The sequence below is a fragment of the Amblyomma mixtum genome, chromosome 3, assembly GCF_055824585.1.
Source record: "Amblyomma mixtum isolate Tamu chromosome 3, ASM5582458v1, whole genome shotgun sequence".
In the NCBI taxonomy this organism is placed as follows: Eukaryota; Metazoa; Arthropoda; class Arachnida; order Ixodida; family Ixodidae; genus Amblyomma; species Amblyomma mixtum.
The window spans coordinates 208,107,235-208,129,490 of NC_143014.1; the positions used below are offsets into that span (position 1 = coordinate 208,107,235).

Genomic DNA, 22,256 nt, shown 5'->3' on the forward strand with positions numbered 1-22,256 from the left:
GATGGCTCAAAGATTGCGGTAGCTGCCACTCGAGTCTTGAGGAGCTTCCGTGATCAGCCACTATTTTTGGTTGCACAATGCGCTCGCCTTGGTTCGCTACTTTTAGTATGTAGGGACTTCGGTGACCAGCACCGATAACGGGCCGAGGAAGAAGAGGTGGCACCACGCGCTGCACAGAACGCTGGAATGCGCCATTAACATTCGCGGGTGCCGCCGCTCCGTTCCGTCGACATCACCTTCTTCTTCTTCTCCACATGAAAATGGCACATACCCATGCGGGGGATTGGCCAAGGTACGGTGGTGAATGCCAAGGAGGTATATGCGCGGGGAAAAAAAAACTAAGTAGAATAGCAGAATGATTGAAATGAGAAAATATATACGAATTGTTAAAATTTTTCAATAAATAAACAAATTAGATATAGCAGGAATAAAATAAACCATTGCACATTCTTCTTATCCTCTTCATAATCCTGGCACCAATTCCTCTTCTACTCCACGTGGCCGGCACTGGTCGCGAGATTCGCTACGGACGCTTTAAATGCCGGCGCTTTCATGTCTGCTCTTTTTCGTACTGGCCAGCTAGTTCAACGGCTCTCGCTGCATTCGCGACGTCCCTTTCGCTGTTTGAAGAGCCATATAACTTTCGGCCGTTCTTCAGCGGCCTTGGCAAACATTCGCGGCGTAGAACGAACGGATCAAAGTTGAAGACGACAACATCTGACGCATCGCGCAAGAAGCTATACCAGTCCGAGCACGCAGCACGAAAGGCTGCCGCGATGGCCGAGTGGCGTATTGGCGTACTCCAATCGGCGACCCGATGGAGCAAGGGGTCTAGGGAGTTTAAAGACCTTACCGTCGAGATCCATCAAAACTTTTTATCTCAATTTAAATCGCCCATTGAAACACATTTTTCGGTTTCGTGGAGCAAGAAGACTTCCTCCGGATAGCCGATTGGAATACGCTATAAGGCATCAGCAAACAAAGCTGTTTTGTTCTTCCCCCATATTGTTCGAAGCGGATGGTATTCCGAGACGTGAAGGGACGAACGGTCATCGACAACGATTAGAGTCAAAATTTCCTTTTCGTCGGTCTTCGAGACCGCCTTCGCAGACCGCAATGTCGCCCTTGTCTCGCGACGTGCACCTCATGGTCTGCCGGAACCAGCAACTGATACTTCCGAGCAGTTGGCGAAACTGGTGCAGGTCAAATAGTCCAGTTTTATCTGGAGTGCTTTAAAATTTTTCTTAAAGCAAAATCTAGTACGCTACATAATTTCTTTGATGTTGTTTTTTTATTTTCCTTTTCGCACTGCGTGCTCTCGCAGGCCTACAGCACTACGCCCCTGATCACACCGTCCGCGAAGCCAAGGCGTGACGTCACCATCGGGTCGTACCTGCGGCACGTGAAGGAGCCCTACTTCACCACCACGAAGATGCTCAACAATCCCGATGCAATCGCCAAGGTTAGAGCACTTTCGGCTACTAATCAAAGCACCAGTCTCCAACTCCCACATCTTTCAAACGGCGGGCGCTCCCTTTCAAACGGCCCTGCTTACCCACGGCAAGTGTTACTGGCGCAGTACCAGCTGCAAGTATATATCTGTAGGTATACGGATCGTTGATAACTGCCCCCCCCCCCCCCCCCTCGAGGAAAAGCAGCAGTGGCGCCGGACGTCTTGTCCGCTGTGATGTCCCTTTGTTCTTACCTTAGCAAGAAATCATGTAAACGGAAAGCTCGAACCGAAGACAGGCGAGCTCATGAATAAGCGCGGGAAAACAGCTCGTCAGGACATGCAGCTCTAAACTTTATTGCGCGCATCGCTCCAGAAGATGCTTTATGCGAAGCACGGTGCACAAAAGTGACGGGTTGCGCTTTAGTTTTGTTCTCTATTCACAGATTTGTTGAAACATTTTCTGTACGTTTTCTTGAACCTCCTCTTCTTTTGTGCCAAATGTCGCAACCATGGAGTGTTTTATTTCGGCGCAGACAAAGTTAAGAGCTTTTCATTTCGGGATCTCGGTTAAGGCGATTTATACGAGCGACTCAGAAATAGTGGCGCCAGAAAATGCCCGCACGAATGTGCTCGCTTTGCGCTCGCTGAACGAGAAAGTGCCGGGCTTCCTTTCAACCATTCCAGGCATTTCATGAATGGTAAAAAACTACTTTTTCATCTCCGTCCTTAGCGTTGTTGCCCCCTAAAAATGTAGAAGCAACTCGCCTGTTTAGCTATAGTATATATATATATATATATATATATATATATATATATATATATATATATATATATATATATATATCGGGTGTCCCAGCTAAATGTAACCAGACTTTTAAAAAAGGCGAAGTGTCCTAGTCCAGTGAAACCAACTCAAGGTTGTTCATAGTCGCGTGGCCTAGTCTTGAGTATTTTTCGCTCTTCAAGGTTAATTAATTAGTTCATTTTAATTAGCTAACTTTTTAATTATTGATTTCAGGAAGAAAGTGTCAACGCAAAAGTTTTAGATCACCTCGAAAAACCGGTAGTAGTGTTGTTTCCGTCAAGTTAAGATTTACGTAGCTTCATTTATTGGCCTTAAAAGAAAGTTGTCACGTGACCATGCAGCTGCTCGGTCACTTCTCTGCCCCAATGTGCACCGAAAGTCTCATCGAGGAGAGGACTTCAGAAAAAACGGACTTTATTCTTTAAGGCGCGTCTTGGGACGTTGAAGTGGCACAGTTGTCATGTGGAAGCTTTTTCTTATTGTGCGGGCTATGGTTAAAGGCCGGTAAAAAAACTACTTTACGTAAATATTACTTTGCTGCGAATGTCTCAGTAAGCTGTTTCTCAAAGCGATCTACAACTTTTCCATTGACACTTTGTTCCTCAAGTCAATAATTAAAAAGTTCATTAATTAAGCGTGACTAATTAGTCAACCTTGAAGAACGAAAAATACTGCAGACTAGGTCACGCGACTCTAAACAACCCTCATTTGGTTTCAGACGGCTAGGACACACCGTGTTTTTTAAAAGCTTGGTTACATTTAGCTGGGACACCTGGTATATATATATATATATAGATATATATATATATATATATATATATATATATATAGAGAGAGAGAGAGAGAGAGAGAGAGGGATGATTACTAACTAAAAATGTTCTAATATCCGCCGGAGTTGTTCTTTATTCCTGCTAGCTCGACAGCCCGCGTTCATCTATAACAGTTAAATCCCAAGATGCGCCCCGTGCAAGCTTGAGGCGGTTGCGATACCGATATATGTCGGACATCGGCGTTTCGCGCCCGTCACCGCCCGGTGCACCCGCTAATTGGGCAGGGACTAACCGGCACAGCTCGCTCACACGGTGGCGCTCTCCTGCCATACACGCTAGCGAAAGACGAAGACTGCTTTACAGGCCGCCTTCCCCCACCAATAGATGCGGACTCCAAATGCCAGCGCCGGGCTCGCGCCACCAGCCGCACGCCGCGTTCTGCGGACGAAAGGGTGCGTAGACAGACGATGACGCATCGCTCCCATGTATTTTCACTCTCAGCACATTCGAGGTGTGTATTGCTATATGAAGGCAGTCTGGAAGGCCTACCTAAGTCTTCGGCAGCGATGAGTTAGTGCACCTAAATAAATAATAAAAAAGAAAACATGCGAGCAGCTATCGATAACGACTAAATCGACACGACAGTGCCCGACTCTTTCGACCACGATTGTCTGGCGACGCTGCGCAACGTAAGCGTCGAGTTGTTCCGCGGAGGGACGTGGTAACGCGTGTGGGCGCGTGCATGAAGACGTCGCTAAACGTAATCTTCGCCGCCGAAGTTGGCGCAAGGAACATACTTGTCTCTGCAAGAAGCGCACAGACTTGAACGCAATAGACTAGCTAGAGTGCCACAGCAGAAAGTCACAGTTGCACTGCAAGGAAATAGCGCTCGTGCGCATGCTCAGATTTTATCATCCACACTTCCGATACGAATGACAAGACAACAATGCAAGCACAGCTGCAAGCTGCCGAATGTAACTGCGCTCTCCTCCCGATACGACAAGACGGACACAGACATTCACCGCTGACTGCATACGTCCAGGCAACGCGCAATCTAAGATTTGCCCCATGTGCCAATGCATATAGTTCGCAGTCCCGGTTAACTGAACATCTTTGCATGGTTGTGCAGCTTGATGGTGTCACCGCGAGTAGCTGCTACTGTAGTGCAAAATGTACACGCGCCGTGTTACGCGCTTCGTTTGTTGCATATCTCATGTATACGCTGCACTTGGTGACAACCTTGCACGCTGCACTTGGTGAAAAGAAAGTGCCTGGCTTGCAATCACCCATTCCAGGCACTTCATGAATGGTAAAAAAAGTACTTTTTCGTCAACGTCTTTAGCATTGTTGCCCTTAAATATGTATAATCAACTCGCCTGTTTAATTATAGTGTGTGTGCGTGTGTGTATAGAGAGAGAGAGAGAGAGTCCTAGGAAGGCTACCTTGGATAAAAATTGGTAGGAGTGACTTCTTTGTGACAATTATTATTTCCATTATGAAAATGCTTGAGCGTAAAGTCCAGAACGTGCTGAAAGAACTGCGTGTTTCACCACGTTGTCACATAGTGCAGACGCACGCTTACCTGCCTGCACATCGATATACACGCAGGGCTCAAGGTCAGAGCAGGACCTCTTGAACGCCAAATGCAGAGCTCAACAGTGTGACGAGGTTTGTTCCAATAGTTCTTGCGTTGAGACAAGACCACCAGGGTTGAACAACCGACAGAACAAACTCCACTTGCAGCAGTCTTACTTGCAGGATGGTTGCCGGCTCATAGAACGACCAGTGTTCATATGTATATATACTGAGACAGAGAGAGATACTACACGCATGAGAGGTCCTCTCCTCACTCGAAGAAAACATTGAGCCCTGAGTATGCAGCTAAAGTTGATGGTCATCAAGAGCTTTTGGCAAATATATACTATATCAGCTTGAAACTGTCAAAAGAGAATTAAGCAGCTCTTTAAAAAGAAAAAAAAAGCAGTGCCATACGAACCCCTTTAAAACAGAACCAATTCATATCAAAGGTAGCTCCCAAGATCAGTCGCAAGCAGCATCTTCCGCTAATATATGATAATTGACAATTTACAGGATCTTTCAAGTTGGCTTCTTCGCAAGATTTTTCCAAACAAAACCTTTTGTTTCTATGAGCTAGCAAAACGCACTAGCAAAATTGAGCTCGGCCTCGGTTAGCCTTACGAAGAGGTTGTGGTCATGAGCAGAGGAAAGGCGCGGGAACGTGCAAAAACAGCGCACTTTTGGGCACTCGAGCATAGAGAAAGAATGACAAGAGCTCGGTCATACTTACCACTGCGAAGAGAGCAAAAACACATACATTCTAGCATACTTCCAGTAGCCTCTTCCAGCATTCATGGAAACTGAGATTTTTTTTCCATTCCAACATTGAGGGCCATGTGCAGACAAAAGGGGGTAAGAACAGCAGCTGGTGACCGTCCGCAGTTTACACAGATAAAGGGGGCGTCTCCTCTTTTCCGTCTCGAAGAATGAATGCGACAGTGCCACCAGTGAAAGGTTTCTTGGCCAAAACAAAAAAAAAAGCTTCGTGGAGAAGCCAACGTCTGCAAATGGTCTCTTCCTATACTTCGCCGTGTAAATCAACTGGCAATTTATGCTGCTGGCACCACTAGCCAAAGCTTTGGCGTGAATCACTATATAAAAGAAAAACGAGAAAGGAATCACATGCACACTCCATAGGAAAATCAGTTCTCATTTCCGTACTCTTCGTGACCATCAAATAATTAGCCCCGTCCGTAAAGGCGATGTATTTGGAATGAGTAGAAGCAGGGCTTGCTGTATGGTACTGGTCTGTTTCATGCTTACAACCATCCATGCTTCGTGTGGGCACCGAGCGCACGCGAAACCAAACCGTGCTCAGTGTTCGCAATGCTCCGCTGCAATAAAGACAAGAGTGTGGCCCACGTTCTGAACTTGTTTAGCTAAGGCACCATGGCAAAAGCGTCAAGGATGTCATGATCATCAGTTTGTCTACGGCTGTTAGCATACTCTGCTGACATCGGAGCACAGTTCACAAAGTACGTACAACCTGTCTTAAGCAAGGCACAGTTCCTGCTTGCCTGCCATGCCATGCCAGCTATGCCGCTAGATGTCCCGAGCAACTAACCAATCGTGAAGTGTTTTTATCGACCTGTCCTTCCTGGGCCGCAAACACCACTAGATCCTCAGCAGCAGCAGCAGCAGCACTCACCGCACAGCATGGGCAGCGCGGGTAGCGGTGTGGGAATGGCTCGGCCCGGCACCAAACTGGCCAGCGCTGCCGATATCAGCTTGTCGCCCACCTTCCACGGCGAGGAGTGGCGCGACATTCGCAAGAGCGACCTCCAGGAGCACCAGCCCACCCAAAGCCAGCTTTTGGCCGTGCAGCCAGACTACGGCAATGCCATCAACGCGTTTGGCGCCCCAAAAGGACGCATCCAGCAGTCGAACAGCTTCAAGACTATCATGTCCATTGTCATGACACCAAAGCTGCTCTAGAGAGCCTGCTCAGGGATGCAGAAATAAACACTTGTAGGCAAGCTTTTGTTTGTGAGGCTGAACGAAATGCGAGTTGCAGAATGCAGCCACTTAAATGCGCTTCATCCCAGAATGCATTGCGTGAGTAAGGTGACTGCTGATAAACGTGAGTTTGCGTATAGAATTTCCTCGTTGCTGATCACGCTGTCTCTAAACCTCTCTAACCGTACAAAAAATAGCGGGGCCTCAAGAATACAAGTTTGTGATGTGCCATGCCTTGGCAGCCCACACTGGTGCTAACATCACTTCCTGCCAGAGGAAGGCTGTCTACATGAATGATGTGCAGGTCTACTCAACCCATAGAGGTAGCACACGTACTCATTTCCGACCCATATTCAAAGGTACCAAAAGGAGATGCTTGTGACCTGTGGTCCTGACACCAAAATGTTCTCAACTTGCAGCTTTCCGATATATTGTGCCATGAAAAGCAAACTATTCTTTCCTGCACACAAATGAATAAATATGAATAAACTACGTTATTCTGGACACCCTGAATCCCCATAAAACATAACATAAGAAAAGGAGTGCCATGACAACTACCTCAACATGTTGCTGAACTGATAATGATTTGTGAACATGAGAATTCGAAAAAAATTGCAGACAAAAGGTATGGCAATGGCCAGAACTTGTGACTCACACCAGAATGCAACTTTTCTTATTACGTATATCCATGAACCCTGTCTGGCAGGAAAAAAATTTGTGAAATGCCAAATCCAGGCACTGTGATGCTCTGTGCTGCCAAAAAATGGGACTCATGTGCTTTTGGAAGACATAGCACATCTTGTGGCCCCCACAGCATGCGACCCGCAATACGTACAATCATAACAGCAGAGCCCAAAGATAGTTTATGTAATACACGAAGGCTTGAAGCTTCAAAGGTGAATTGCCACCTATTTGCTGTATTGCTACCATCACTTGTACCTCACTCCCAAACAGTTGTGCTTGTTAGTGACTGTGGATGTATTAGCGTTTTCCTGCTTTGGAAGGAGTGCCATATGAAGAGTTCAATGCTTCTGTCTTGCTCTGGGTGTCTGATAGCTGGGTAGATTACAAGGAGATGCCTTTTTCACATCTTTCTCCTTTTTTTTTTTGAGTGAAATGCTACCTCTTCTGGTGAGCCTTATGCACTGCATTGCAATATGTAGCTGCAGTAAGGCACATCAGTAGAGATGTAATTTTTTAAAATGTATTTATGTCTTTTATGCCACTTGTCATTTTTTTTTTCCTGCAAACATGCCATTCAACTTCTCTGTTGCCAGATCAAATCCGCACAAAGACTTTCTCAGAATGGAGTTGCTGTAACCTACATTTCATTGACACAATCTGTTCAGCAGTAAAAAATGTGAGACAAACAAATCGTTCAGTGCATAGCAAGGCATGGATACATAACGCATTGTTGAGAGAAAAAAGCAAGTGTGATAGCAATGCTCCTCAGGTTCGACATGCTGCTTCTACTGAAAGAAAACAAAGAAAACTATTTATTAGCCATGAAACTATCCAGTAGTAGCTTAAGTACACACAGCAACGGAACGTTCAGCTGTATGGAGGTTTATTTGTCACTGTAATGTAACTTATTGAAATAAATATTTTATAAACCTGCAACATCTCACTGTTGTGCTGCTACAAAAGGTACACAGTACCTTCGCAAACAGGCTTTTCCGTTACCTTGCTCAACAATGTAATACTTCTTGATTTATATCTGGTCTGACTGTTATATAACAAGACTAACCCTGTAACTCATTATCTACATGCATCACAATTCCAGTGTTCGAGTGCTTATCATTTTGAACATACCAGCCATTCACATTCATGCAGTGATGCAGTCTTGTTTATCATTCTCCATTATGAAAGGTGTGGAGGAAATACATTTCTCTCAGCTGTTTACTGTATTTATTTGAGTCTAGGCTGACAGTTTCAAAGAATACGAGGTACGATATTCTTCGGTAGGCTTAGGTTTGAGCATTTATGAATAAACCACAAAACACAACAAAAACTCATTCAAACTTAAAATGTTGCATGCAAGCACCACCACCACAAGCCTCCATCAGAAGGCAGCACTGTAGCCATTACTGTCTGTAGCCGAAGACAGCGGAAGTACAGGAGATTGGCTGCCATTCTGACCAAGTTTACCATTTGTATGATGTCCAGCTTAAGGAGCAAGTGAACATTCAGCGATTGTCGAAGTTTTCTGCCGGCCAAGCACCAACATAATGGCACCAAGCAGACAGTGCTGCCTTTGTCCAAACCGGGTGAGACTTTGGCGAGAATGAAAAGAATGTTTTTCATTGGAGGGGGCAGCGTGACCAGCTTTTTGCATGCACTCCAATGAGAAGGGCCTTCTCGTTCTCAATTTTTTTTTTTTTCAGCTGGCTTACGTTCACGAAAATTTTTTTAGCTTTACCTTTAACTTACAGTGTCGGCTCACAATCAAGGCCAGCCTAGATTAGAGTAAACACGGTACATGCAACTGCCATTTTCTTTACTACATGACACAATTCAAAATATGTTTCTCCAAGGAAAATTTCCGTTTAGAGAAAAGAGAACAAAATCGAGTAATTATCAAAGTTGTTCCAGTATAGGAAATGCACTTGTTAGCAAAAAACTCCTTCACAGAATGTGTTGCATTCCAAATTTTCTTTAGCTTTTGAAATGAAAGATAGTCTAGGGCAGTGACTGTGTTCACTCTTTCAAGCTCTGCCCTCAATCTGTCATGCCACTCGAACACATATGCATGATACAGGCAGTCTTCCAAACTATAAGCCGCAATACAAATTTGAAAAGGTTCTGCAGGTGCTTTATTCAATTTCACTAAAAGCTACAAATAAGACATACTGTTGAACTTTCAAACTCAGCATCTGTGTGGCACACAAGAGACAGTCCAACACCTTCACATAAAGGTTGCCAGTCAACTCACTGGCCAAGAGTGCTGATATTTGCCACGAAGCCTCAAGCACATTTAAGCTCATCACTTCAGGGTTCATGTTCAATTCTCTCTGCTTCGCCTTAGAGGTAGAAACATACTCTTCATATGTAACAGGCAAACTTGTAAACTTCTTACATTCTGTTTTTTAATAGAAAAGACAGGCTTTCTTCAACTTCTGCTAACATATTGACATAAATGCCGACAACACATTGAACAGTTACCAAACCATATATTTCACAACAAATAAATGCATCAACACAAAATACAGCCAAACTCAAACATGTCATTATTGCCACATGCAGCAGCAACTTAATACAACCTTTTAAACAAATAAACAGTCGCAAGTGTTGCAAGGAAGCTCAAGCACAGGCTGCCCAATGAGTATCCCTTCTGCCCTAAACAAGAACACTGACAAAAAGGAAAGCTGTGTGCTAACAAGCATCGAAACCTAAATGGCAAACAGGGTCACAATAGGAGATTGAAAAATTCAATCAACAAACAGTTGAACTACAGAGTTTAAAATGAAGGTGCACTAAAGGACATTTTAGCCTTATAGCATAGCACTGCTAGGGCATTCGGACACAAACTCAGGTAGTGCTAACGTGGTAAAATGGTAAGCAGTAAAATGGTGTCCTTGACTTTTCAACATGGATAATAAATTGGCATGCTTAACTTCATGGCAAAGATCACCCGGAGCAGTAAGAATAAACAAAAACTCTACACCAAAGTAGCAATATTCTCTGCATGTAAAACAGATCAGTCAAATTCTAGAGCAGAACATTACCTCAGGAAAATATCTATATCATAAAATATTCTTAATATTCTTCAGAAAAATGATACATACTAGGATTTGCACGCAGAAAATGACACTGATGTTCAGCATAGTTTCCGTTATAGGCATACACAACAGTACCAGAACCAGTAGGCATGACGGGTGGAGCGAATTTGTCCAGCAGCAACAATCTTCTTACACATCTAGCAGCAGAAGATAAACTAACATGCTAACCAACCCTTATGGATGTTTATGAAGTAGATAATGAATGTGAATTTTTGACTCGTTGCACAACCCTCGACCTACTGCATATACATGCCTTGACAAAGTCAATGCTAAATCCCAGCCTCACCGCCACTGCATGCCATTCACCAAAAAGCTACAATGGCTAAAGGGGTGGGAAAATTTTTGCATACTGCAACTAAAAGACTGTACTCTTATCAACAAAAGTTTGCGGGCCACGCAAGCATCAACAAATCTCAACTCCTGCATCACCAGCTGGTGCATCCATTTCGCGCTTCCAGGAATTTTCATCTGAGAGCATCTGCTTAACATTCTCCCCCTCTATAGGTTTCTAGGAAGAGGCAAAGCGTAAAACTACTATAGCAATGATCAAGAGGCTTGCATGCATCAAAACATTCACAGCTCTTCTAAAATTTTCACAACCACTTTTGCGTTCGGATAAAAACATGTCTTTTTCTTTCGCTAGTAGAAAGCTATTGTAGTTTGAAACACTGTGGCTTTCTATGTCAAACTCTGAGAATGCCAGTGCACAATGCAAAACGTTGAATGCTGAGGAAATGGGTGCCATGTGCAGTCTTGACAGTAGAATGCCGGGCCATCAGGTGATGCAGCAATAAAACTTTGGCAGGTGCTCACGTGGTGTGCAAACTTTTGCCCCTGACAGCATCTAGTTCACTTCACCGCAAGGAAATCACAATATCACATTTACAAAGCTCACAGATTACAATTACCAGCACATTATGGATAAAACCTCCACTGAATGTATTGTGGAAAACCATTACATAGTTGTGAACTTTAAATGCAAGTGCAGGTGATATCACACACACAGAAAAAGTGAACACTGTACTAAAATGCACCAAGGAAAAAATGCTCATATCACGTCTGAAGAGTTAAATGCAAAGTGTAGATTAAAGAACCACATACTAGAATGCTAGAAGTATGATCGACTACAGCTTTACAAGACACCAAACTCCACTGAAAACTTAACGATCAAGCATAACTGGGATGCTCAAATACATGAACAAATATAAACATGGATCATAACATAATGCCCAATGTTTTCTGTTCATGCTCATCCCAAAATAAATGTGGCAGCAAAACACATACATATTCTGGATACTCACGAGGAATTGCACCACCATTAGACACCACGAATACAAGAAAATGGCACCAGTTTTTGTGTAACCCAATGATGGATGCGCTCCAGGGTAAGGTTTGCAATGATGAGACCAGGGTGATTCATGCAGACAGGACAAGAGTACATGTGCCAGCGACAGCCTGGTACAAAAAAGGCAGCATAGTACTTTCGTTTGAAATGCAGTGATCTTTAATGTAAATTCTGTTAAATTTTGAACGAACAGCTTCCAAAAGAAAAACAAATCCAGGGCATTACTACAGGGCAACACAGATGCTATGCAGCACTTCACTGGCCTACCCAATATAATCTCAACTGCTGATACCGAAACAAAGAAAATAAACTGAGACAGCATTCACAGAAAATGCGCCCAAACAAAAAGCAGTGTTTGCTTTTTGCATGTAATCATGGCCTTGGAAACTCAATATGCAAAGCACAATGTCAAATGAACGCTGGAATTATTGGCCAAACACAAGACTGCACAAGTTCATTACTTACATACTCTGTCTGCAATGAGAAGTCTTGTTTGCACCATGCGCACACTACAGTATGTTCACAAATAATTCTCTAAAACTGCATGCCAAACAGGTCACATCGATAGGCAAGCAATGAATTGTAAAAAAGTGGCCCATCACAAGCTTAAATTGCTTTAAAAATCTGCATTACAGAAGCAATTCAACATGTGAAAAAAAAAAAAATTCTCAGATACCTATATACACATACTTCCACTATCTGTTCAATTGCATCAGTAACGACTGTGGAAGACTACAAGAGTGCTCTCAGTTACCTCAACGTAACACACTAGACATATTTGCGACATCAAGGTGAACAAGACAGGGGGAAACAGACCTCACTTGTACTCCTGGTTGATGGTACGCCCAATAATGAGTCGACACATTTCACTAGTTCCAGCACCGATCTCATAGAGCTTAGCATCTCGAAGCAGCCGGCCAGTTGGGTAGTAATGGATGTAGCCGTTGCCCCCTGTGGACAAATCATAAAATAAACTAAAGGCTCTTTTTCTACAAGTATGGAAAAAACAGAAAATGGGTTGCTATAACAGAAAAACAAGTAACGAATTCTTTGCACACATACAATGAATGGGGGCAGACGCTCCTGACAGACAGCAGTGGGATCCTCTGAAACGAGCTGGTGAAACCTGACAGTACTAAGTGCTTCAAAAGTAGGAAGCTTCTAGATAAACTATGCCAAGTAGTTTAGCACTAGCATTTAAAATTGTTATGTAATCGTCGATCAAATCTCTGACGTTTCCTCACAGCGTTGAAGTGTGGAGAAGCTCGGTGATGACATCAATGTTGCCGAAATTTGAGATTTCTGTCGCTCTCGCCCAAATGCTGCTGTGCGTCGTCCGATACCACTAAACAACGTGTTACAAGCTTCATTTTCGGTAACTATGGTCTTCTTTGTTTGAGCAACCTTTCCTTCGCTGGAAACATAGCACCGCCGAACATGACGTCATGGTTGCCACCTCTGCCAGGCATACTGCACTGCAGAGAAGATTGAATGCCGAAACGACTTTGTACAGAGATTAAGTCACCATTTCAAATGCTAACACAGAAAGACTTCCCACACTTTACCTGCAAGTTTCATACATTCAAACCCCTTAAGCTCATCGAATTCCAAAACCTCTTCAGTTGCCCTTTAAGCAAGTGCTGTCAAATAGAATGAAAAGGCTTGCCAATTAGATGATCTTGCAGGGCACTTACACAATATATTAACCGTGTGAAACCTAACTTACTACACTGCACTTTACTGCACTTATTACACTAAACTCGAAGGAAACATGCAATGGCTGTGTCATGTTTACCAGCCGTAAGAACTGAGGCACTTATCAGATGCCCAGTGATTTTTGCCTTCATGCATCCCACACTGCCAATGTAATGAACCAATATACAATTCAAGAGAATACGGTGGAATTGCACAATTGATGCGAACTGTAGTCATCAAGAGCAGCTCAATAAATGTGCTGCACAGGCACTGACACCCATAAGTGGCAAAACTGGAAGGACTAGACATCTAAGAAAATATGTTTGCTGACAAGCATCGTGAATTGAATGCAGTAGTTAGTGCTAAATGTCACTCAATCGTTCTGCAATACTACATTTCCACGTGCTACAAGAGAAGGCCCAATGTTCCGTCAATCTGGTGCATATGATCACGCATCCAAAAATGCTGTCCTTGACCATTTCAAACTTACTTTTTGGCCACGTCTTCTGTCATACACATCTGCCTGATCAAACATTGAAGACGCAGATATTATTCCCTTGCTGAACAGCTCGTTTCACCTTTAGCTATAGACCTTTTCCCAAATGAGGCAGAACACTGCTATATATATTCAATATCTGACTGCGGGAGGCACCGACCAACACCTGCTCATAGAGCTGGAGAGAGCTTAGGTAAGAAGCTTCTGCAGGCACTCTCCACAATCCAAACATCAGGTGGCTGTGAACAGGCCTACATGATAAATGTGACTATGGTGCATAAGCTGGAGTCTGCAGCATCATTTCTACGCAGGCAGTAGCACAACGGTGAAGCGTGTCATGCGTTGCAGGTAGCATTCCAGGTCCTGCCACTAAACCTATTGGTGAATTCCAATGGCAGATCGGGATCAAGTTTTTCTGCTCGGTTTGGATCAGTCGTATTCCAATGGTGAAATGGGAACGCGAGTTGTATGTTCCAATGGCAGATCGGGATCAGGCGTAAATCCCGGATCGCTCCGTGGAGCAGCGATTCTTGATCTGCCGAAATCGGCGGATTTGACTGGAACCTCGCGTGACGTTTTCTTTTCCGCCGCGTCTGCTTCCGGTCGCGACCGGCAGCAGCCGCTTCGTTCCTGTCGTCGCTACGTGGTGAGCCGGGCGAGCCGGGACAGACGGGCACTTTCCAGTCAACAGTGGACGGCAATGATATTGCTTCGAGCCGTGCGGCACTAATTTTGCTTCATGGAAGTGACAGTTCCGACTCGGGCACCGAAAGCTCAGAGTCCAGCAGTGAAGATTCGTCTGAAACGGACAGCGAGTGTGAAGCTGCCGGCCTGTATATGCCTGCCGCCGGCGTCAGAAAAATGCGCTAATATCCTTTGTTCGCGTTCATAACAAGCCCTGGAGTAGAGGAATGTAACAAATGAATCATTTTTGAGGATCGTTGGCCAATACCGAGTTGCTGGTAGAAGTGATAACTGCGATACAAGCAAATTTCTTCCTGATGCCCAGTGCGGCTGGCCTGCTGTCTGCTAGCTCCGCTGTTGGAGGCGTCGCAGAAATCGATCATGTCTTTATTTTATTATGAGACGAGGAGCACAGTAAAACGGTGACGCGAGTAGCACCTTTATTACAGCGCTGGCCAATTCTGAAGCGCCCTCAGCTGCGGCATCGATGAAAAACAGTTAGGCTTAGCGACGACTACGGCAGCCAGGGAGAAACGTTGGCCGGGGGGCAGCGCAGTTCGTCGCTCGGCGTGTCCGCGGGCGGCGTCGTTGCCGAAAGCTCGACTGTCTCGCTGATTGGTTCAGCGGCTTGCGTCTCGCAGTCGCAAGGCTGGAAAATCGAGCAGCGAGCAAATTGCCTGCGCGTCGTCCGCCACTTCTTTCGTGAACGGTAGGGACAGGCTCACCGGCTCTCCGAAGACCGCGGCCGCATACTCGCGTGTTCACGGAGAGTGGACCATCCTGTACATACGCTTTGGTTTTGGTTTTACATTACGGCCTTCGTACTACCTCCTTTTTGTTTCGCCGAGACGGCGTCTGTCAACGCGGAGATCGCGCCTCGCGCAACTCCTGTCGCACTCGAACACAAAGCTAGCAGGGCGTCCGCTCCGGCGGCGCGCCTAGTTTCCGCGGTCGCCGCTGCGGCGCTGGCGTCGCGCTCCCGAGGGATCACTGGCATTCCAATCGCAAACTGGGAGGTGGCAAATCTACGCGCTCCGACGCGCTCCGTACGCGATCCGACGGAGCGGTCTCGATCTGCCATTGGAATTCAGCATATGATGGGACAAATTTAGGGCATACTGCCCTGAATAGAACACAACAAAGGTTTGACATGCACACTATGTCACAAAAGCCTACAATGGTTCACGATAGGCAGTTATCAACACAAGGCAGACATGCCACTGCGGTCTACCTGCAGTCAAGTAAATTTTCCCTTCCGCCAAGCTATCACACCATTTTTATTAACATACTCAGTTGTTTTTCTAACATCTGCACAGTATTTTTCATTTACGTTTGTAAAGCAAATCTTCTGGCAGTATAAAACTTCTCGGTTAAGCAACAGAACAGACACCTGGGATAGCTGGTACGGTTAGGGCCCCCAACCATTTGCAGTGGAAAATTTTGAATTCCGAAAAGTCAGAATACAGAATTCATGGAATTCCATAGGAACATAACGTACATAAAATAAATATGTGAGTTTTTGAAACATGCTTTCACTAAAACCAAGTGTGGCTACTGCAATGGAGACTCAGGCCCCACAGAAACTTAATTATCTCTCTGATGAGGCACTGATGCATCATTCAGCACCTGCTGTGGAGACCGAGCCGACGAGCGGGAGCCAGCTCTACAAAATTCTGACACCTGCCTGCTGCTCACTTTCTTTCCAGGAGGACCAGATGCTGCCACAAGAAGAACCTCCCAGAGCTGATGCTTGGTGTGACTTGAAATTAAAGATGGTTTTCGCCACTACTTTTAATATTTGCTACAAAGGGGGCCATGCAGTACAGTGGCTCTTGTAGGCTGGTGCGAATGTGTCATCACCACAGCCACCATGCTGGACATGCTCACTTGCTCGCACGGATGGAGGCAGCAAACGGGCCAAGGCATCCGGAGAACTTTGTGCTTGTACGTAGACTCGTTACACGAGAATTCAGACAAAATTAATCACGTTCCTATCATTCCCTCATTCCCACTGATGGCTCCTAACACACAGTTCTATGAAAAAAGGTTAACTGTGCAAATTTTCAAAGAAACACAGAACACTAGGAGCCATAGGAATGATGTCGTCATATTTATATCGTGCACCAAGGGAAAAGCATAAGGGGAAGGCACAAGAGAGAGATAGCAATACTAATAGCATACTAACGGTACACTAGTAACATACTAATAACATACTACAGTTAAACCTCGCTGTAATGACCTTTAGTGTAAAAAAATCCTCTATGTAACACAGTGTTTACAACTTTGTGTCCATAGAACACCATAAATTTCTATCTTCAATACAAACTAAATTTTCCACATTTTTAACGCAACGAAATTTCACCGCTTCCTCAAATTTAACGCCCCAAAAATTTTACCTCGAGCTCGAGTGGCTGAGCTGAGCGCACACCAAAGCGTGCACAGTGGCACTTGCATGAAAGAAGACGCCGCCCAGCTGACAGATGTAGAAGACCACATAGGCACATGGAAGTGCAATAATGATGATATAGTGGCAAGCGCACCGACTGCAGTGCCAATCCGGGTAGCATGGGTGAGCTTGGTGAACATAATGCCAAGCGAATCCACTAGAAGGCACAAGTGTCAGCGCAGCCAGCCAGGCCAGCTGCAACTATCGCTATCTTTAATCTTGCCTAAAATCAGTGTCAAATGCAGAGTGCTACCTGCGCTCAGAGGCAGCGCGCAGTGCTTATCACGTTTATCAGCTCTGTAAAAAGACCGGAAGAGCCAGGGCCATCGGTACACAAGTCAGCAGTAAAGCCAGTCATATGCTTCACGCCCGACACCCCGCTTCCTACTCAGACTGTGTGTGCTTGCGGTTATAATGCAGCAAGCCATGAGGTGCGGATTGGCCCAAATTTTATTTCATGAGGTGCTAACTGACAGACACCTCTCACTCTCACTGACGTGGAGAAAGAGTGGAGAGGAGCCAGCCTCGTTAGCCGCTGGCAGCCTTCCCTCCTCTGTTTCTCTGCCCACGAGGCGACCATGCAACATGCTGTCATGTCGGCAATGTTGAGAAGGACGATGATGACCGCTAAACCATAACTTATTACAGGTGCATCGCACACCAGGCACTCAACTTAATAGATATGGTGAGGTGATTCGCGAGCTTGCAACACAAGTAAAATGCTGTGAAATCTCTATGGGCACACAAACGACATGTAACGCCAATATCGACAGCGAAGAACGCACACAAGTATAGTAGAAGACCGATTTAAATGCAAATTAAAGTGTTTCCTGCGAGTGAGCTGCAATACATTTTTAAGAGTTCTTTACATGATGGAAGATGAATTTCGCAGTAGCGACATTTTAATGTAAAAAAGTAAGGCGCGGATTTTACTGACTTCATTATATCGAGGTTTAACTGTAGCAGCACCGTGTCTGTTTCCTTCCTTCCTCTTTTCCACTTGTGCTTTTGTCACGATGCACTATGAAAATATGATGACTCTATAGCAGAGCACATAAACTTAAGTGCCAATAGTTATGTTTGTCTTTGGGCATTTTACTGTACAAAGAGTGTTCACACGCAACTCACAAAAGGAAGACAACTACGTGTGAGGCTTGAAGCACCTACAATAACAACAGGAGGCCTTTCCTTGTCATACTTCAATCCTTATGTGCAGCACACAAGTAATGCAGAAGTCGTACATCAGGCGGAGTCTGATAATATAGCCTTTGTTCACAGGAAGTGCGAATCAGTTTGCTCAAAGTAGACCCAATTAATCAAAATCACTACCTTCACCATTCCACTGCTTTATTACAAAAATCAAAATACTCATATAGCACATACAGATTTTTTTTCAAATACTCGGCAAGTGCATCACATAACAGAGCCTGCTTTTACATATATCTCACTGCACTCTGAGAGCTAAGCATCGCATCATCGCTTGTCAGGTGGTGGTGGTGGTTTCCTGTTTCGATGTGGTTTTAATGCTCCAAAGCTGCACACAGCCTGTGAGGAATGGTGCAGTGGAGGGCTCCGGATTAATTTCAACCACCCGACATTCACCACGCACTGACAAAGCACAGCACACGGGTGTTTTTGTATTTCTGCCTCCATCGAAATGCGGCTACTGCGGTCGGGGTTCAATTCCATGGTACTGCGTTCAGGAGCAGCCGACAAAAAAGCCATTGTGCCACCATGCCATATGCTTAACTGAAAGGGAACCATTAATTGACATTCTTGGCATGCAGCACGGCTCAGTGCAGTTCGATCCCCAGAAGCCAAATGGCATAATGTTAAGTCTTACAGGTCAATAACTATGACGGTAATCAAAGTGTACAGTCTTCAGCTGTTAAGAAAACGGGCTTCTTTTCTCCACAACAAAAATGAGTCTGCTAGGTGCACCAGTTTCATTTTACGAACTGTGCTCTGGGGCTGTTGAAATATGCAGTTTGTTAGTGTCACCATTCACTGCCATCGTTTAAGCACTGCTGAAAATAAAGGTCCATGTTTTCTCCATCAATGCATTAAATGCACTGTGCTGTGGTGAATACTCGAGGATATGCTGCTATGTGGTCACTGCTGTGTGAAACAGGAACAATAACACATGCAGAGCTACAATTACTCCACGAACACTGACATGTGGATCATACGTGGTCACATGAATGAAGGAACAAGCACCCCTGTCACCTAGCATGTTCTTCGCAACTGATAATTTCATACTGCTACCCAGTGGTAAAACTTCTCAAGCACTGCCATCAGTGTGCCCAGTCATTAACCCTTTCACTGACGTACCAGTGTAATTTTCACTACTCTGCATTCAAAAATGTGCGTCAGAACCAAGGGCGTCCGCAGAATCTTTTGCAGGGGGGGGCCCCGTTGGTGCCCCGGGGGGGGGGGGGGGGGATGTTCGTAGCAAAAAGGCGCTATTTGCGGAGTAAATTTATTTATTTATATATAAATAAAAATTAAACAAAATGCACACATGAAAGAAAAATTACAAACAGCAAATTAAAGCGCGGCTAGGAGAGGTACATTGGAGTTTATCAACAAAGAAACAACTAAAATTAATAAAAAATGCAAAAAGATGCTATATCACTTCGTGGAGAAGAGCGCTCAGTCTTCCTGCATACGGGTTCTCGACTCACCCGGATTGATGACCAGCACACAGCACAATATGTTCGCAAACACGCAACTACAGTCACTCAGTCAGTCTTCCTTGAACAGCAACTGTAGGCGCCTTGGATTTTTCTGGGCGAATTGCGTAATTACACGTGTGATAAATTCACTTCTGTGCTTCATTACACGCTCTCGGTGCACACTCATCATACACATTGATTGGAAAAACTGTTGAACGCGTACGTTGAAAACAAAAGATGACTATATATACAACGAAAACTTATTTACAAGATAAATGCACGCTCGCAGCTTCATACACCTCGCTCCATCTTGCTTGCGCATCCGCACAGTCGAGCAACCCCACACACACTGCTCGCCGCTCGTCGTTTTCTCGTCCGCTGTCTTGGTTGTTCTCAGCTTCGCTGACAACCGGCCACTAAAAACACCCAAGCACAAACACAGAGGCGCGCACACGTGCGAGGGCTTACTTGCCGCAGTATCCCCGAATGCGCACTTTGGGGGTGAAAGGAACGCCGCGCAACTTCCGAGGGGAAGGGACACTCGCCACTCCGGTCGGAAAATTTGTTTTTGTGTTTTTATGGGGTTCAGAGCCCCAAAACGACTCAGGCTATGAGGGATGGAGTAGTACAGAGTTCCGGGTAATGTCGACCACCTGGGTCTCTTTACCATGCACTGACACGCACAGTACATGGGCGCTGTTGTGATTTGAGGCCCAGCCAGAGGTGACAGGCGAGCCAGGCAGGCGCCATCGGGCTGCGTTGACCAAAGGCGCTGGTTTTCACAGAAGACGCAAAGAACGCTGGTGTGGGGGCGCCTCGGGAGACTGCGTCGCCGTGAACAAAAGCAGCTAATCCCCTTTGCCGGAGATTCTGAAAGCGGCGCTTCTACCGAACTGCGCTACACGTGGATCGGAGGAGACAGCGAGCGGCGGCGGCGCCAACTCATCGCCCGCTTGCCCCTGAGCAGCCCGACAAAGCGGGGGTGGACACGGCTGATTTGTCCTTCCCTCCTTAAGAATTCATCGGTGACCGGCGTAACGACATAGGCGAAAACAAGATGCCCCGTGCACTGTCTGCCTCCGTGTCGCTATCTCTCTAGAGATCAAAGAAACAGACACCCATCTCAAGGCGGCTCGAAACACATGCTCGCCGGTGCCGCTGTATGTCTGGAACAGGTCGCCCTTCAGTAGAGCTAACGATGGCGTGATTTGAAAATGGCGGAACGACGCACGCCCGGACGCGGCATTTCGCAGATGTGACCATGCGGGGCTGCTTTTACCCTTTTGACTGAGCGCACCACCGCCCCTGGTGTGCGGCCATCACTCACGGTTCGAGTGAGTGATTTTCCAGGGGGGTGCAACCGCCCCCCCTTGCCCCCCCCTCCGGACGCCCATGGTCAGAACAAAAAGCTAACGTGCTGGGGTGGTGCCATCATGTGTAGTATATTTCTAGACGCTTGTGTTACCATTTCTCCACTGGGTGTGTCAGTTCAAGTTTGCAGATGCGCCAACCCCTGCTTTCAGGGGGTTGTGGTCGCTCGGCGCTAGAGCCACACGCTCAACTTACAAAAAAGGGTGTAGGCTTCTCTGTGTGCAAGCATCCCTACGCTTGCAATTCTTGATTCAGACATTTGTATTTGTAATAATGGTTCTGCCATATGCTGTAACTTTGTAGAAGCTTTTTCTTTTATCATTCTTTCGCTGTGTCTGCCAGAAGGTGGCAGTCGTGCGCGATAGCTAAAGATTTGGCTCGCTACGCATCCACTCTCAAAAGATTATAGAATGCAGCCTTTGTGAAAAAATTTCGTTCTTTTTGCACCTGCAACATACTGATTCTATTATTTGCATCCAAAACAGTCTGGCTAGCCCCTCAGTACAAGCCCCAGCATTCTGATCTGCCACAGTACTCACCCAAGCATTGAACAGCATCTAGGCCATGTTGTGTTCCCTTCTCTGCGCAGAACAGGATGACACCAGCACAGTCCTGTATGTGCAAAAAAGAAAGAGAAAAAATAAAGGCGACTGAAGCAACAACACTTAGCATAGTTTCCAGGGTCTGCAAAAGTGGCAATAAGGAGAGAATGGGTTGTGGATGAAGGAAAAGATGGCATTTCATGATACTGCAAGTTCACACCTTACTATAGGTGTGTGAATATTCGAAATGCCAAATACAAATCGAACATATTTGTTATTCGGTTCATATTTGATTCAAGAAATTGATATTCGGGAATTTCTGAATAGTATTTGGAAGCGACTGAATACTATCCCAATCAACCACTGTTCAGATATACGGATATCCGTGGAAGATCCGCCATCTCCAACAGATCTCCCACAGACGTCCGACGGAGGTGCACGTGTAACCACAACTATGTCCCATGGATGTCTGATCCAGATATCTGAGGATATCCCCCCGAATCTAATGCGGTCATTCGCATGTCATGCCTTCTTATCAACAAGTTATCAACAAACGTTTGTGGGCCACACAAACATCAACAAATTTGAACTCCTGCATCATCAGCTAGTGCATCTATTTCGTGCTTCCCGGAATATTCATCTGATAGCATCTGCTTAACAT

At 45.4% G+C, this 22,256-nt stretch overlaps 1 protein-coding gene across 6 annotated transcripts in view; it reads right to left on the reverse strand.

Annotated features, from left to right (window-relative positions):
* Positions 1-8,577: 8,577 nt before the first annotated feature.
* LOC149353471 (uncharacterized) overlaps positions 8,578-22,256 on the reverse strand; it is a 106,219-nt gene continuing 92,540 nt past the window's right edge. For 2 of the 6 annotated variants that reach the window (XM_089582580.1, XM_089582582.1), the window contains 2 exons: positions 21,593-21,665; positions 8,983-12,637 (listed from right to left, as the gene is read on the reverse strand). In XM_089582580.1, coding sequence (XP_089438706.1) covers positions 12,504-12,637; positions 21,593-21,665 — 207 coding nt within the window. In that variant the 3' untranslated portion in view covers positions 8,983-12,503. Of the gene's footprint in view, positions 12,638-21,592; positions 21,666-22,256 lie in introns of all 6 variants that reach the window. The other 4 variants (XM_089582585.1, XM_089582584.1, XM_089582581.1 and 1 more) reach the window with 3 other exon arrangements.